Below are 14,865 nucleotides of genomic sequence, written 5' to 3'. Positions count from 1 at the left end.
TCCTCGCTATGGAGTCTCTCTAATGGGTTAAATAAAGGAGCCTATAGGATTGTTTCTAGAAGCCACATGCTATAATGCACAATTTGGGGTAGTAAGAGTCTTTAAAAGACTAAAATTAGCCTTATGCTGGTCATACGACTCCGTGCTAAGGACATCTAAATGCTGATATGAAACCCGAGGCTGGGAAACAGGGAGTTTCCTCAATGCCAGGGAGCAGGTGACATTTTGTGGGGCAAAGAAGGACATCCAAGGGGTGAGGGATGGGGGTGGGGGACAATCCCTTCCCTGACACTGGCCTTGCAGGTGCTCTCCCATCTTAGACCAGAGGTCAGGGTGCTGGGCTGGGGGCGCAGGAGGGAGAGACTGAGGGCTGAGCTCAGTGGCGACAGAGGGGAAGGATACAGCAGACAGAGGAGGGATGGGGCCGTGGGGATGGGCGGGTGAGAAGCGTGCCTGTGGTCTGGCCTGGTGGTATCTAACTGACTCACTCATTAAGGCTGGGGAGTGATCATTAACGAGGCTGAAGAGGAGGAGCGGATCAGAAACTAAGAGGCGTCATGAGGGTGCTGGGGAGCCATGGAGGGCCGGGAGCAGGGGAGGAGTGGGGACAGCTCTGGTGTAGAAAGCCCCCATGAGGGAGATGGACCGGAGGGGGCCCACGGGAGGCCAGGAGGAGGCTGGGCTGATGGTCCAGGTGGGAGAGGACACAGCCAGGGCTGGGACCATGGGGGCAGAGGAGGGACAAGGCAGGGAACAGTGGGGCAGGCAGAGCAGCGCTGGGTCTGTGAGGCTGGGGAGGTGGTGGCACCACTCACGGGCCCAAGGATTCCTGGAGAAGCTCCAGCTGGGGCAGACGGGTGCCTCCGACTCCTCAGTGGTCCCTGAGCACGTCCTGCAGGAGCCGCGGGTCTGGAGACCAGCGGGGGCTCTGAGCGGGAGATGGGCTGGGGAATCGTCAGTGAAGCGAGGCTGCTTGGCCCCTCCAGGGTGGCTGAGACTGTCTCCCGGCGAGTCCCCATCTGGCGGTGTGTCCTGCAGACGCCTGCGCATGTGTGTGAAACGACGCAGGAATACAAGGATTTTCACAGCTCCGAAGGACCATCGACAGGGGACCAACGAAATCAACCCCAGCAGCCATGTCTGGGAACGAGGACGCGCTTTATATCGAAGATGGAAACCTCTCCAACTTACATCAGATGAGGGGAAAACGCTACAGCAACACACTTTTGCAAAACAATGTACATGCACATTTGCTTGTTTACACGGAGAGCATCTCCAGAGCAGGGCTGCCCGCCAAAGGGGAGGGGCGCCGGGCCGGCGAGAGCGGAAGGCTCTGTGCTCGGATCCCGCTGGACCTTTGGAGTTTCGCACTAAATCCCCAGATATCCCGGTCAAGAAAGTGTAACAGCGAAGGAGTCCTCCAGGGCCGGCAGGAACCGGAAGGGAAGTTTAACAAGGACAGAGCCACGTGGAGCCTGAACCGGCGCAGACACTGACTAGGACATGCCACGGAACGACGGCCGGCTGCACAGCGATCGAAAAAGTCTTAGAGGAAGAGAGCGGAATCAGATAAAGAGCTCAAGATGTAAAAAAGGACAAAAGGGTCTGACTAATGAGTGGGGGAGAACACATCTGCAAATCAGACACGGGGTTAAGACCTCGAGCCAGGAAGGCTGCCCTGAGTGCATCGGGAGCAGCTCGGGGGCAACCTAGGAAGAGACAACGAACTCACGGGGAGTGCAGACAGAGAGGACACACATGGCGCCCACTGTCTCCTGCTGATGGAGGAAAAGATCTTAAGTTAGAACAACTCTCTGACACCGTTTTTTGTATTAAAGCTACAAAAAAAGCTGGTAAAACAATAACCCCCAATGCGGGCAGGTATGTAACACAACGGACACACTGGAGAACAGTGAGGAAATGCAAATCGGTGACGACCCTTTGGGACTTCTAGGCCATTTGTCCCAGGCAGAGGGGTGTGGCTGGCCCCCAGGCTGGCTCCGGGCCTGGCAGGGCCGCAGAGGGAAGAGGTGGGGCGGGAGTCCAAGGGCATCAGAAAACGGGGTGCACTGAGGTGTCAGAACGTCAGAGGCATCACAAGAGGAATTCCAAACCGTCAGCGCTGTCACTGAGCAGAGAACAAGGACGGTTCTCAGAAAACACCATCGGTGCGACCCCGCTTCCCTTGTTCTTGAGTCTGAGCGGCCTGTGGGCGGGGCCGTGGGGAGACGTGGTCTGGGGTCTTCTGGGGTCTGCCGCGTGGAGGGCGGGTCAACAACACGGCTCAGCTTCACAAACGCCGCGCGCCTCTGCCCGGCCATCCCCATCCTGGGCTTTTGTCTCGGTCACATGACATCTGCAGTCATGGGACCAGCACCGCCCGGCGGTGGCAGGTGGGTGAATGGCGTCAGTGCATCTTTCTGGAGGATGAAGGACGAGGCCGCCCTCTGAGTGGTGGCAAGGAAAGACCCCGGAGACACTGTGCAGGGGCAAAGCGGCATGGGGGGAGAGCATAGAGCTCAGAACTTTTGTGTCACAAAGCGGGGACATACACGTGCCCCTGTTGCTTGTGCAGGCAGACACGCTCTGGGGGCATGTAACCGGGTATCAGGGACTGCCGGGGGCGGCCCCCCCCCACGCACCCCCTTATGCTGTTCTGACCGTCGGGCCACGTGACACGCTACCGACTCATAAAAAGGTTTCTAATCCGCCACAGCAATTCCACCCTTAGTCACGCGTCCCCAGGAAATAAATTCACACCAACGAGCCTGGATGACAGCACTGGCTGGAAGGCTGTTTACAGCCACATCCGGCAGGAAGCGAGCTGAAGGGGGAGCCTTCAGGGAACAGTTTAATCGACTGCCACCCAACGCGGCAAGCGGCACACAGCCGTGACGGCGACGACGGCCAGTTTTGCCTGTTTCCGAATAACACGTCAAGTGAACGGGGGCCACCTGGACACCGTGACCACCTCGCAGCCCGATCCGCAGGTGCACTTGGCTCCTGGAAGTTGTCGCTTCTCAAAACATTTACACGTTTCCATACATTGTCAATGTCTTTAAATAGACAGGAGGGGACAAATGGCAAAGGCCTGGCCGTCATCTCCCAACGCCGCGTCCGGGGAAGACATTCCAGGCGGGGAAGGGATGCAGTTTACGTCATCGGGCCCTTGACTCCACTAAACATTAGTTCGTCTTGACTTGAAGCGTCACTACTTCGAGCCCAGCAGCCTGTGGAGGGCCCGGTGTCCCTGAAGTCACACAGGCCGAGGGCACCAGGCAGACGGAGGGCAGGGCGGGCCCAGGGCAGGGCCTTGGGGCAAGGGGCCGGGCACCCACAGCCAGCCCAGCCTGCTCCATGCCCTCAAGGGCAGATGGAGAGATGGGAGGCGGGGCCGATCCAGAGTCAGGCCCGATCCAGTGTCAGAGGAGCGAGGGTGAGCATCTACCCGGGGGCTCGGGCAGGGCGGGAAGAGGGCGCACAAAGGCACGGAGGCTGGAGAGAGCTCGGCACGTTCCCAAACTAGGGGACTTGGGGGGTGGGGGCCGGACACGAGGTCAGAGCTGCTCAGGAGCTGGCGCTCCATCCTGGGGGCACAGGGAAGCTTTGGGGGCTACAGCGGGGCCCCAGGGAAGGGGGGGCAACAGGGTCCCCCAGCGACAGGACAACCAAGGCCCCGAGGGAAGGGACTCCTGGGGACGGAGAGGCGGGAGGCTGGCAGAGCCTTCTGGGGATGACCAAGGACACGGGCACTCTGGGCAGGAAGGGGGTCCCCTGGGCAAAGAGGACGGGGCACTGACTGGCCCTGGGCCCCTCACCGGCCACTGCCCCCACCGCCACCACCACCTCCACCCCCGCCCTGGCCCCCGGCGTCCGGCGCTCCTGACATCATGAGGAACAGGACGACAGGAATGATGTACATCCACTGTGGGCCGCACGGGAGGATGGAGGACAGACAGACACAGAGAGACAGAGAGAAGGAGGTGAGCACGAGCAGTGTCGCCCAGGGTGGGGAAGGTGGGGCGGCGTGAGGGGAGGCGGCGTGAGGGGAGGGGGCCCGGGTCCCCTACGTCACTACGGGTGTGGGGAGGGTTGGTGGGGGGCAGGGAGGGTGGAGGCGGGAGGGGGCTGGGTCCTCACTCAGGCCTCCTGTGGCGGCGGTGCGGGCCCCGGGGCAGCAGGACGCAGGGCTGTGAGCAACACGGCCCCCCCCAGGATGAGGTGCCACTGAGGAGGGAGGGGCGCAGGTCAGGGCCAGCGGTGGCCGTGGGGGCCTGCGGCCATCGGGGAGGGCAGAGGTGGTGCAGGCGAGCTCTCGGCCTCTTTGGGCCTCAGTTTCCCCACAGCTCGCCTGTTAGGCTGTCCTGACATCAGGAGATGCTGGCAAATGAGCCCAGGCCGCACAGGCACGGAGCTCAGCATGAGAATGCGTGGCACGCTCCTGCCGGTGGCCTCGAGGCCCCAGCGGCACTGGCCCCCGCTGTCCCCTGCCCTTGCCTCGGGAGGGACCGGCTCCTCCAGCCCCAGCGCCCCCAGCTCCAAGGGCCCGGGCCTCAGAGCCGCTCTGGCACACAGCCCTGTCCCCTCCTCAGCTCCAGACCAGCCTCCTGGGCACCTCCACCCAGGGCCTTGTCACCCCCAAATGCCCCTCCCCAAAGCCACCCGCCTCCCGGGACCGGCTGGAGGACCCCACCCGCCCCCTCCTCTCCGCACCTCCCTGCTCCTTTGCAATCTCTGCCATCTTTCCCTCTCCAGCCTCCAGCCCCAGCCCCGCGCAGGCTTCTGGACCTCCGGCCCGGCCTGCCCCCAGAGCTGCCCCACCCCTCCCCTGACCACAGCCCTCCTCACGGCACGTCCTCCAAACGGGCCTCTAATCAAGACAGACCCTGCCTGTGCCGTCCGCCCCCAACCCGCACCCGAGTGACCGGCCCCATGACCACTGCCCCAAGATGACACAGGAGGGGGCAGGCGTGAGCGTGGGGCTCCACTGGCCTCACCCTCTCATCCAGGCCTGTGCTCAGCCCAGGTGCCAGAGGAACGTGCACGGAGGCCCCAGGGGAGGCAGGGAGGCCTCACACCACAAGAGACCCAGAGGATGAACAGGCCCGAGGGCCCCGGGAGAGCAGGGCAGAGGGCACTCAGCACGGAGGGAGGGGGCCTGCCGGGAAGGGGCGGGGGCAGGAGCCACACTCACATATTTGGCGAAAAAGGACTTCTGCTCCTGGGGGTTCTTGGCCTTCTGGGCCTGCTCCATCTCCAGGCGCTCGATGAAGGCCGCTGTCTCAGGACTGGGGGGCAGAGGGGAGAGGGAGACAGGGTGAGGGGCCAGGGCACCCCGAGGCAGTCAGGAAGGGCGAGGGGAGTCAGGCAGGGCAAGGGGGGCCGGGCCGGCGCCCTCACCCTGGGGCCGTGACGGGTGGCTGCAGCTGCACCGAGGTGTTGAACAGCTCCAGGTCCACGTCCTCCACCTCGTGGCCCCGGCAGCCCCCGGGGTGCGTCACCACCGACACGCCCACCACGTTGCCAGCCACATCCACGTGCAGCGTCAGCTGGTCCGAGAGGTGCGACTCCACCAGGGAGCACTGTGGGGGGAGGCGGGTCAGAGGAGGGGGCCCAGGGGTGCTGCCCAGGCCTCCCACGCACAGGGACCCCCAAGCCTCCTGCCACCCTACAGGGCCCCTGAAGCCTCCTTCAAAGCCCTCCATGGCCCCCAGCCACCCCTGGGGACAAGCCCATGAGGAACAGCCTCCCCGGGGCCCGAGAGGCCCGGCACAGCCCTGTCAAAGCACCCACCACCTGCACTGTCCCCTCCAGCCTGGACACCCTCAAGGGCAAGGCCAGGTCCACATCTCTCCACGCCATAAATGCTAGGGCATGAGTGATGGGAGCTGGGCTGGGGAGGGTGGGAGGAGCGAGGACAGGGCCAGTCCCCTCACAGACTCACCGCGGGGACAAAGGAGGAGACGTAGCCACCGGCTTCCAGGCCATCAGGGGTCCCAGGCCGCCGTGGGACCCGGACACGGTACAGGCCATTCAGGGCAGCCACATCCTATACGGCGGACAGAGGAGAGTGGCAGTGAGAGGGACAATGCCCGCGCCCGCCAGGCCTTGACCCCCTCAGCCTCACCAGGCCTGCAGCGAGGGAGGCTCTGCCCCGGTCTTGCCAGCCAGCATCCCCCACTCCCCGGCCCAGTCGAGCCAGTCCGCCAAGGACTCCTCCCACTGGAGTGGGCCTGTGGTGGGCGAGGCCAGGAGCCGCTGTGGTGCCCTACCTGCGGGAGAAGCCACACGAGGAGAGCAGAGCCCAGCCCAGTGAGGGAGTGAGTCTTGAGAACATTTTCCCCAAAACTGGATCCAGCCCACCCTGCACCCAGCCTCCCCAGCTCCACGAGCCACAAACTCTTTGGGGGTGGCTGCGACAGAACCACGGTAGGAGGGCTGGTCAGGGTGGACCTCACCCTGACGTCTTCCACAGGAAGGTGCCCCCAGGCACGTGGCCACGAGGGGGAAAGCCTGAGTGCCTGCCTCCCTTGCAGCTACATCTGGCCAAAGGATAGAGTGGAAGTGGACTGTAGCAGCCTCTGCGAGCTTCCCCTCAAAGATGGCTGTTCCCTCTCCTCCTCCTTCTTCCCTTCCTCGACCCTGCTGTCTGGAGCCTCACCAGAGCCCTGGCGCCTCCCCACACCATCCCTAGGGAGGAGCCTGGCCCTTGAGGGCGTGAGCAGGGCCACAGGGAAGTAACATTCCCTTGTCTGACCACGGCTATTGTGAGGACCTCCCTCTCCTCACAGGCAGACCTCATCTAACCAACTGTAAGTGTCTGGGCCGAATCTGGAAGGGTGAGAGGAACTGATCGTATGAAAACTGTGGGGGAAGGGAGAGTGCCAGGCAGAGAGCACAGCACAAGCAAAGGCCCTGAGGCACACATGTCGCACTCCAGGGCACATGTCCCCCATGCTCCCACCCAGCCCAGGTCCCCTCCTCACCCGGAGTCGGCCCCGCTCCTCCTCACTGAGCTGCCGCTGTGACAGGGACAAGGTGCCGTCCTGCTGGTTCCAGAGCAGCGAGCCCCGCTTCCGGAAGTGGGCGTTGTCATCTGTGGGGAGCCCAGGCTCAGCGACCACCCCACCACTGCACCCCACTCCAGCCTCACAGTGACCAGGCTGCTTCCCCATCCTGAGCCCCCATTTTCCTATGAGCAAAATGGGGGACCCCCACCCTGTCCTGCCCTCTTGCCTCACAGGACAGCCCACAGCAGAGACCTGAACCCCACAGCTCCTAAGCCCCACCTCTGCCTTACCTGGTGACCCAGGGATGGGCACAAAACCTCTCTGGGCCTCAGTTTCCCCAGCTGCAAAATATGGGGCATGCAGAGCTGGAGAGCTCCCAATCAAGAATCAGTGGGGCTTTCTCAGGCAGATGCTGAGCTGACTTAGGGGTCTGCAGAGGGTCTCAGCTTCAGTGTTTGTAACAAGTGCCCTGGGGGTTTGAAGCCTCAAACTCAATTATTAGCCCCTGGGCCACCCTGACATCTGTGCTCTGAGAATCTGGACACCTGCTTGACTGTGGTTAGGACGTCTGAATTAATACACACAGCATCTAACCACTAGTGCAGGGTGCGGGCGATCCGTCAGAAAGTCTGCTCTGGGGGCGGCCCCATGGCCGAGTGGTTAAGCTGGAATGCTCTGCTTTGGTGGCCCAGGGTTTCGCCGGTTCGGATCCTGGGCACAGACCTAGCACCACTCATCAAGCTATGCTGAGGCAGCATCCCACATGCCACAACTAAAAGGACCTACAACTAAAATATACAACTATGTACCGGGGGGCTTTGGGGAAAAGAAAGAAAAATAAGATCTTTAAAAAAAAAAAAAGGAAGTCTGCTCTGAGGTTATTGATGCTGCCTTGACCTTTTGCACCTCGGATTTCTCTTACAGGGGTGGGAGTATTCAAGGCAGAGTTTCTATTCTCTTATGCCTTCTCCCCGTCCCCAGGGGCCAAGCTGTTAGTGAATGGACAGCGTGTCTCACACTGGGTGGGACCCAGACCCGAGATCCCGACTTCACCGGGCACCGCGTATGTGTCCAGGAGACGACGTCACTGGACTCACCGATCTCAAATGAGTGCTCCAGCAGCAGCCCCACCGGGCCGCAGCCCTCGCCCTCTCGCCCTTCCGCCCCGGCCTGCAGGAGAGAGAGAGGGCCCAGGTGAGGCCCGTCAGAGCCCTCAGCAGGCCAGAACCCACGGACTCCAGGACAGCTTTATTTTCATATTAAGATCCAAACACAGATGTTGGCCCACGATTCCACCAGGAATCACGATCTGGAGTGTCCCCAGAACACCAGAGCCCGCAAACCAGTGGAACCTTGCTTCCACGGCGACGATCTCTGGTTCCCTTCCATGTCCAGCATCAGAAATATTCGCGAGTTAAAGGGCATCCTGCGCTGCCTTCCCAAGCTCATATGCAAGCGGCCTCGTTTGCACCTTAACAGCCCGTGCAGCCACGATGCCGCCCGAGTTCCGCCCCTTATAAAGCGCATACGTTCCCACGCTGTCCCTTCCTCCAACACCCTCAATTTCTCCTACTTCTGCATCCTCCACTCTGCGTCCCCGCACCTGCGCAACCCGGTTCCAGATTTCAATCCGCGGGCTCAAAACCCCGCCCTCCTCATGCATATTCAGGAGACAGAACTCAGGTTCCTCGAGCGCCCTCCCCCCGCCTTTTTCATTTTAGTCCCCCCGACGCCTGATTCGCTAAGATTCCGCCCAGGCCACGCCTCCTCATGCATATTCATGACTGCGGATGCCTAGCTGTCCAACGTCCCGAGCCTGGGGCCCACACCTTCTCCTTCCGCGCAGGCTCGCTTTCACCGGCCCGAAGCCCAGGTCCCAGGACCCGCTTTGGGCCCCGCCCCCTCATGCATATTCACTAGAGCCTTCCGACCACCCCTTTCTCCCGGTCGTGCGGCCGCGCTTTCCATAGTGCTTCCACCTCTTCCCACCTTAACCGGCCTGAAGGCCCGAGACCCACGATTTCCGCCGGGCCCGCCCTCTCTGCAAAGCCAATGAGCACTCACCCCCCGCGCAGCGGTCCCAGGCCGGCAACCACTGCCTCGGGCTCGGCTGGGTGCTGCTGCCGCCATCAGCAGGAGCAAGAGCAGGCGAGTCGCGCCGGCACCGGCCGCCGCCATCTTGGCTCCTTCCCCCCCCCGAGCCAAGGCACAGCTGTGAGGCGGCGCCGCGGAGCACGCTGGGAGGAGGAACGGGGGCATCCCCCCCCTCATGCGCCTGCGCTGGCTCCTTGCGTCTGCGTACTAGCGCGCGCCCGCTACCCGGGCCCGATGTCGGCGGGGCGGCCGCCCTTTCTTCCGGGTCTCTGGGCACCGCCCCCTCGGATGACGTCACAAACACGAGCGCGTCCTCGGCAACGGGGTAAAGCCCTGTGCGCCGCGTTGTGACGTCACAGAGCCCATGGCCCCGCCCCCCCGCTGTCTCCCGGGGCGCGCCCCTCGGGTTCCCAAGGGGCGGGGCGTTGTGATGTAGGGGGCGCGAGCTCAGACTGGCCCCCGGTGGAGCAGGTGAGGCAGAACCAGGTGGGATGGCAGGTAAGAGGCGGACCCGGGCCTGGGGAGGTCGGACCAGGGGAGGGATGGGGCCGGCGATGCGGAGACCGACAGGCCCGAGCCCCCAACCCTCCGCGCGGGACTGCCCCGGGCCCGCCTCCTGGACTGGACCCCTGAACTCCGCTCCTCCAGAACGCCCCCTGTTTGCAGCCTGTTCCACGGGCCGGCCCGGACGGCTCCAGCGCCACCTGAGCGGCGAATTCGACCAGCTACGAGACTTCCCCATCTTTGAGAGCAACTTCGTGCAGGTGTGGAGCCCCAGGACCCCCGAGCCCAAGCCTGGGCCCGAGCCCCCACCCCTGACTTGAGGGACGCCTGCTCTCCCTCTGACAGCCCCCAAGAACGTCGATCTCCTGGGATTCCTGACCGACAGCCCCGGTACCTCCAGACCTTTAGCTTCCCTATGAGCCCTGGCCTCTGCTTCCCTTGGTTCAGTTTCCCTGACTTCACACCCGTATGACTCTTGACCTTTGACCCTAGGATATCTGACCCTCAACTTGGTATTTAATTCGTTTGGTTCATGACCCTTAAGTCTACCAAAATAACTGAACTTTGATCCCTCCCCAGTGCTGCCCACCATCTATCCGGCTTCTAACCTCTGACCCCTGCCCCAGGTGACCCGATTAGGAGAAGTCGCCAACAAGGTCACCATGGGGGTGGCAGCCTCCAGTCCAGCCCTGGAACTCCCAGACCTGTTGCTGCTGGCGGGCCCTACCAAGGAGAATGGACGCCTGCAGCTGTTCGGGTGACTGCCCCACCCCAGCCTAGACCTCCTCCCCCCCCAGCCCTGAGGCACCCCAGGCCCCCTGCGGCACCTGCCCTCACCCTGACGTCCCCCAGGGCCGGGAGCCTTGGATGGCTGCCAGCTGTCTCTGGGCTACCGTCCTCCCAGGAGAACAACAGGGCAATACATAGGGGCCAGAAATCAGGGATAGATAGACATGAGGGGGACAGTCCTCAGCCACACGCTGGCAAGGGTCAGGAGAATGACCATTTATGCAGTGCCTACAGCATGCCAGCCGCCCCCTGGGCCATGCACTTGATCTCATCTCTGACCTCATACTCTCCTATAGTGGGACCCCTTAACCCCATTCTCCAAAGAGAGAAACTGAGGCCCGGAGAAGAGAGCCGCTTGCCCAGGGTCCCACCGTGGGTCAGGGATGGGAACCTCAGGTCCTCGTGATTGCCGACCTCACGACTCTTGAGCTCCTGGGCCGCACTACACACTGACCCTCCAGGTCTTTGTTTATTCATTGAACAAGCAGTGCAAATACACTCCGAGGTATGAAACACACGCAGCATGAAATATACCTTTCTCCCTTCCTAGGCTGCCGCCTCCGACTCCAGCCAAAAATACGAGAACATTTCCATGCGCTTAGTATGTTTACGGAAACATTCTGCCAGTGGCTTTCATTTTCTGACCACACCTCACATTAATGAAAGAAAGAGAGATTGAGAGAAGGAAGGAGAGGGAGGGAGGAAGAGAGGAAAAGAAGGAAGGAGGGACTCATTGTCACATACTCTTACACACACACACACACACACACACACACACAGATCCACGGTCCTTTGTCTGCAATTCTCAAATCCCAGAAGTCTTCGTTGTAACTCCCTTGGTGGCACAATCTGATTCTGACCTGAACCAACTTAAGGCCACTTACAGCCTTTCCTTATCCCCCCTGTGTCAGTTTAAAACATTTCCCAAAGCGCTATTCAGCCGCCGCACGGTGCGCTGGCATGGTTTCCACAACATCCTTTTTTTCTCATTGCTCATTGCATGCCACCCACTGATGTCACTGCTCACTGGGTCGTGACCTCCAGTTGGAAGGACACCAGGGGCCATGCCATCGACCCTCATAATCTCCTCCAGCACCGCCCGCCGCCCCCCCGCCCATAAACATACCATCAAAGTAAAAACATTGAGTTTGCTCTGCAAGCTCAGCCTCAAGTCTCGTGCCCGGCTTCTCCCTTCTGACCAGCCTGCGGCCCTGAGCTGTTCTGGGCCAGCTCTGGCAGCCACAGAGCGCGCCCCGTCTCTACAAACAGTGCTGTGTGCCGCTTCCCCCTCTGCTCGCTCCCTCGTCAGCACTGGATCCACACTCATTTCCCATCAACATGAGCACAGCAGCTGATCCTTTTTCGAACATACACGACTGAGCGAACTCTGCCCCCTTGGCCCCAAGCGCGTGTCGGCCTCTTGCTGTTACCATGTGATAGGAGTGGCCTTGAATGAATGTCTGCCTCCAGGTGGCCTGGGTTCAAATCCTGGCTTCACCTCTTCCTCACGGGCTTTGGCCACTTTCCCTACCTGTGTGTGCCTCAGTTTCCTCATCTGGAACATGGGGGTGAGAGGAGAGCCCACCTTTCAGGGCTGTCGGGGGGGTGGGTAATAAACTGAATAAATGTTTGTGAAGCACTTGGAACAGCACTTGGCACAGGGTATGCGCTCTGTGTCAGCCGTTATTCTTCCATTTGGGAAAGATAATAGATCAAGTCATCTACTGAGGGACACTGATGTGTCCAGTGTCTTGGGGTTACAGTCAGTGTGGCAGGCAGGTGACATCCATGTGCGCAGGTGTGAGGGTGTCTGTAAGATGGATTCTGAGAGGTAGTGTTGTTGGTCAGAGTTGGGTATGTGGCTGCCTGTGTTGTGGTTAAGTACGTGGGTGTGACTTGGGCTCAAATCCTCGCTGTGTGACCTGGGCTAAGTTCCCCACCCTCTCTGGATTGTTTCCTCCTTTGCCTTGTTGGACCTTGAATCAGGCTGGGGGCCTGGGCAATTCACTTATTCAAATATTCAACAAGCATCCATTGGGCACCTACTGTGTGTCGGCTCTGGGTAGTAGGAAAGCAGCAGTGAACAGAACTGGACCAAAGTCTCTGCCCTCAAGCTCACCTTCCACTGGGAAGGCAGCAGCGCAAGTGACAATTGGTCCAGTGGGGTAATGTCTGTGGAGACATCAGACAGTGGGGGCCATGAAGCGGTCTGCAAGCGTGGACATGGTTGTAAACAGGCCGGGGGTTGCAAACAGACTTTCTGCCCAAGAAGGTGCCTCTTGAGAAAGACATGAGAGAGATGAAGGGGCCAAGCCAGGTTAGTGGCTGGAGCAAGATTTCAGACAGAAGGAACAGCCTGTGCAAAGGTCCTGAGGTAGGACCAAGCCTGACAGGTTTATGGAACAGCTAGGGAGGCCCATGTGGCTGGAGCCGAGTGAGTGAGGGGAGTGGGTGGGAGGTGAGGACGGAGAGGGAACAAACGGACAGATCCTGTAGGGCCTCAGGGTCAAGGTGAGGACTTGCTTTTAATCTGAGCCACGGGTGGGACGGGAGCTAACGCGGGTGTTGACCGGCGCCCTCTGGCGGCCGCGTGGGAACAGACGGAGTGAAGGCCGGGGCCGCGCCACCGGGCGGGAAATTCCGGAGCCTGGCCCTGGGTGGCGGCGGGGGAGGGAGGTACAAGTGGTCGGATGGTGGCTGCAGGTGAACAGGGAGCCATCAGGACTTGGTGGCGGGTTTGAATAAGGAGGCGAGAGAGCGAGGCGGGTCAGGAGCAGCTCCTTGAGCCAGGATTTCTGCCCCAGCGAGTGGGAGGATGTGGGTACGATGGGGAAGACGGAGCGGGGCAGCTTTGGGGGGTGGGGGCAGGTCAGGAATGTGGTTGTTGGGCATGTTGTCGGTCCGATGTGGAGCCAACGTCCGAATGGAAATCTCGAGTAGGCACCCGTCTGTGCGAGTCTGGCGCTGAGGAGGGAGGACCGGCGGGAGCCACAATGCGCTTTGCGGATGCAGGAGGGTTGGGGATGGGCAGCATTCAGGAGGCAGAGGGAGTGACAGAGGACGCCTTCCGGGCAGAGAGAGGGGCGTGGAGGGGCGACCCCGGGCCTGGGGGCCGGCGACGCTGTCGAGCCAGGGAGGGTCAGACCCTGAGGCCGCCCCTTCCGCCCGCCCAGGCTGTTCCCCTTGCAGTTCGTCCAGCTCTTCGTCCACGACGAGAGCCGCTGGCAGCTCAAGGTCAAGTTCCGCACCGGCCGCGCCTTCTACCTGCAGCTGCGCGCGCCGCCCGAGACCCGCGACCGCGAGTTCGGCCAGTGGGTGCGGCTGCTCTACCGCCTGCGCTTCCACTCGGCCCAGGGGGCCGTGCCCTTCACGCAGGAGTACTCGGCGCTGGAGGACTGCGACGACGACGAAGAGGACGAGGAGGAGCTGGAGCGGGAGGAGGTGGGGGCGGGGCGGGGCGAGGGGCGGGGCTGGGGGCCGGGGGTCCCGGGTCGGAGGGAGGAGGGGCTGGGGGCTGGACTCCTGGTCTGAGGGAGGAGGGGCTGGGGGCTGGATCCCTGGGTCTGAGGGAGGAGGGACTGGCGTTTCCTGACACGGCATCCCCCTCACCCAGCCTCTCTCCCCTTGACCTGCCGCAGTGGCCTCTGGGGAGGGAATGTCCGGGCCTGAAGCGGGGTTCTGCCAGGCCGGATGCCCAGATGCCCAGATGCCCAGTTCCCTTTAAGGCCTAGGGAGGGGAGGGGCAGCAGTCATGGAAGGTGGGGGCACTTCCTCTTGAGACCCCCCCTCCCCCTTTCCTCACCCCCCCAGCCCCCGCCCCCAGTTTGCAGATGCCTCTCTCTCTTTCCGCAGCCTCCAGCCCTGGACACCAGACTTGACCCCCAGACGTCTGTGCTGTGGGGACTCTGATTCCTCCAGCAGCCTGTGAGGCCACCAAGGGACTGGAAACCAACGTACCCTACCTCGGGCGGGAGAGATGAGCTATTAAAGTTCGTAAAGAGCGGCCACTTCAGAACCAACAGCCAGGTCACCAGCAGTTTCGCCATCGTCACCAATTCAACGTGGCTGCCTCGCAGACATAGCTTTTCCGGTGTGTCTGGCTCAGCGTGGCCTTCGGTTCATGGTGTCTGGCCCCCGGGGCCACCGCCAAGACCTTGTGCCCTCCTCCATCATGGCTCCCTCGCTGGAGCCGCCTTCCCAGCCCGGGCTCTGGTCCCTCTTTGTCCCACTGTCGTTGCCACTGCAGCCGGCCTGCCTCGTGCCCCCCACTCCGAGTAGCTAGTCTAAGAGGACCCCCTCCACTGTGGCCTTGGGTTCAACTCTGACCTTTGTGGTTGCCATGGCAACGCACTAGCCTGGCTCAAGGAGCCTTTCCCACGGTCTGTTCCATCCGGGCTGCATTAGCCTGGTTGCCCCTCCAACCCGGCTGTCCCCATCGCCCACCGCAGTGACCAACCCCGCCGGGAGG

General features: G+C 61.8%; 2 protein-coding genes across 4 annotated transcripts; one reads left to right on the top strand and one right to left on the bottom strand.

Moving 5' to 3' along the window:
- Positions 1–1,141: 1,141 nt before the first annotated feature.
- Positions 1,142–9,281, bottom strand: EMC10 (ER membrane protein complex subunit 10). 2 transcript variants are annotated; one of them, XM_023650225.2, is made up of 8 exons: positions 9,075–9,281; positions 8,108–8,180; positions 6,987–7,096; positions 5,945–6,049; positions 5,401–5,582; positions 5,195–5,288; positions 4,141–4,227; positions 1,142–3,925 (listed from the first exon to the last, which is right to left on the bottom strand). In XM_023650225.2, the coding sequence occupies exons 1-7, from the start codon at positions 9,279–9,281 to the stop codon at positions 4,141–4,143; spliced, it is 858 nt and encodes a 285-aa protein (XP_023505993.1). In that variant the 3' UTR covers positions 1,142–3,925. The 2 variants fall into 2 exon arrangements, with proteins under 2 accessions (XP_023505993.1, XP_023505992.1); XM_023650224.2 differs by lacking the exon at positions 4,141–4,227.
- A 110-nt stretch (positions 9,282–9,391) lies between these two features.
- On the top strand, positions 9,392–14,412 carry GARIN5A (golgi associated RAB2 interactor 5A). 2 transcript variants are annotated; one of them, XM_023650231.2, is made up of 5 exons: positions 9,392–9,602; positions 9,771–9,868; positions 10,235–10,365; positions 13,571–13,838; positions 14,250–14,412. In XM_023650231.2, the coding sequence occupies exons 1-5, from the start codon at positions 9,596–9,598 to the stop codon at positions 14,304–14,306; spliced, it is 561 nt and encodes a 186-aa protein (XP_023505999.1). In that variant the 5' UTR covers positions 9,392–9,595; the 3' UTR covers positions 14,307–14,412. The 2 variants fall into 2 exon arrangements, with proteins under 2 accessions (XP_023505999.1, XP_023505998.1); XM_023650230.2 differs by having other exon boundaries at positions 9,753–9,868.
- The last annotated feature ends 453 nt before the right edge of the window (positions 14,413–14,865 follow it).

This window comes from Equus caballus, chromosome 10, assembly GCF_041296265.1.
Source record: "Equus caballus isolate H_3958 breed thoroughbred chromosome 10, TB-T2T, whole genome shotgun sequence".
NCBI lineage: Eukaryota > Metazoa > Chordata > Mammalia > Perissodactyla > Equidae > Equus > Equus caballus.
This window is presented reverse-complemented; position numbering and strand designations above follow the sequence as displayed.

Excerpts from the sequence above, each read along its gene's own strand:
- EMC10 (XM_023650224.2), bottom strand. The coding sequence starts at position 9,281 with ATGAGGGGGGGGATGCCCCCGTTCCTCCTCCCAGCGTGCTCCGCGGCG. Across the intron at positions 8,181-9,074 it reads CTGGGACCGCTGCGCGGGGG|GCCGGGGCGGAAGGGCGAGA; the intron begins GTGAGTGCTCAT and ends TCTCTCCTGCAG. Across the intron at positions 5,583-5,944 it reads TCTCCTCCTTTGTCCCCGCG|TGCTCCCTGGTGGAGTCGCA; the intron begins GTGAGTCTGTGA and ends CTCCCCCCACAG.
- GARIN5A (XM_023650230.2), top strand. Across the intron at positions 10,366-13,570 it reads GGACGCCTGCAGCTGTTCGG|GCTGTTCCCCTTGCAGTTCG; the intron begins GTGACTGCCCCA and ends CCGCCCGCCCAG. Across the intron at positions 13,839-14,249 it reads AGGAGCTGGAGCGGGAGGAG|CCTCCAGCCCTGGACACCAG; the intron begins GTGGGGGCGGGG and ends CTCTTTCCGCAG.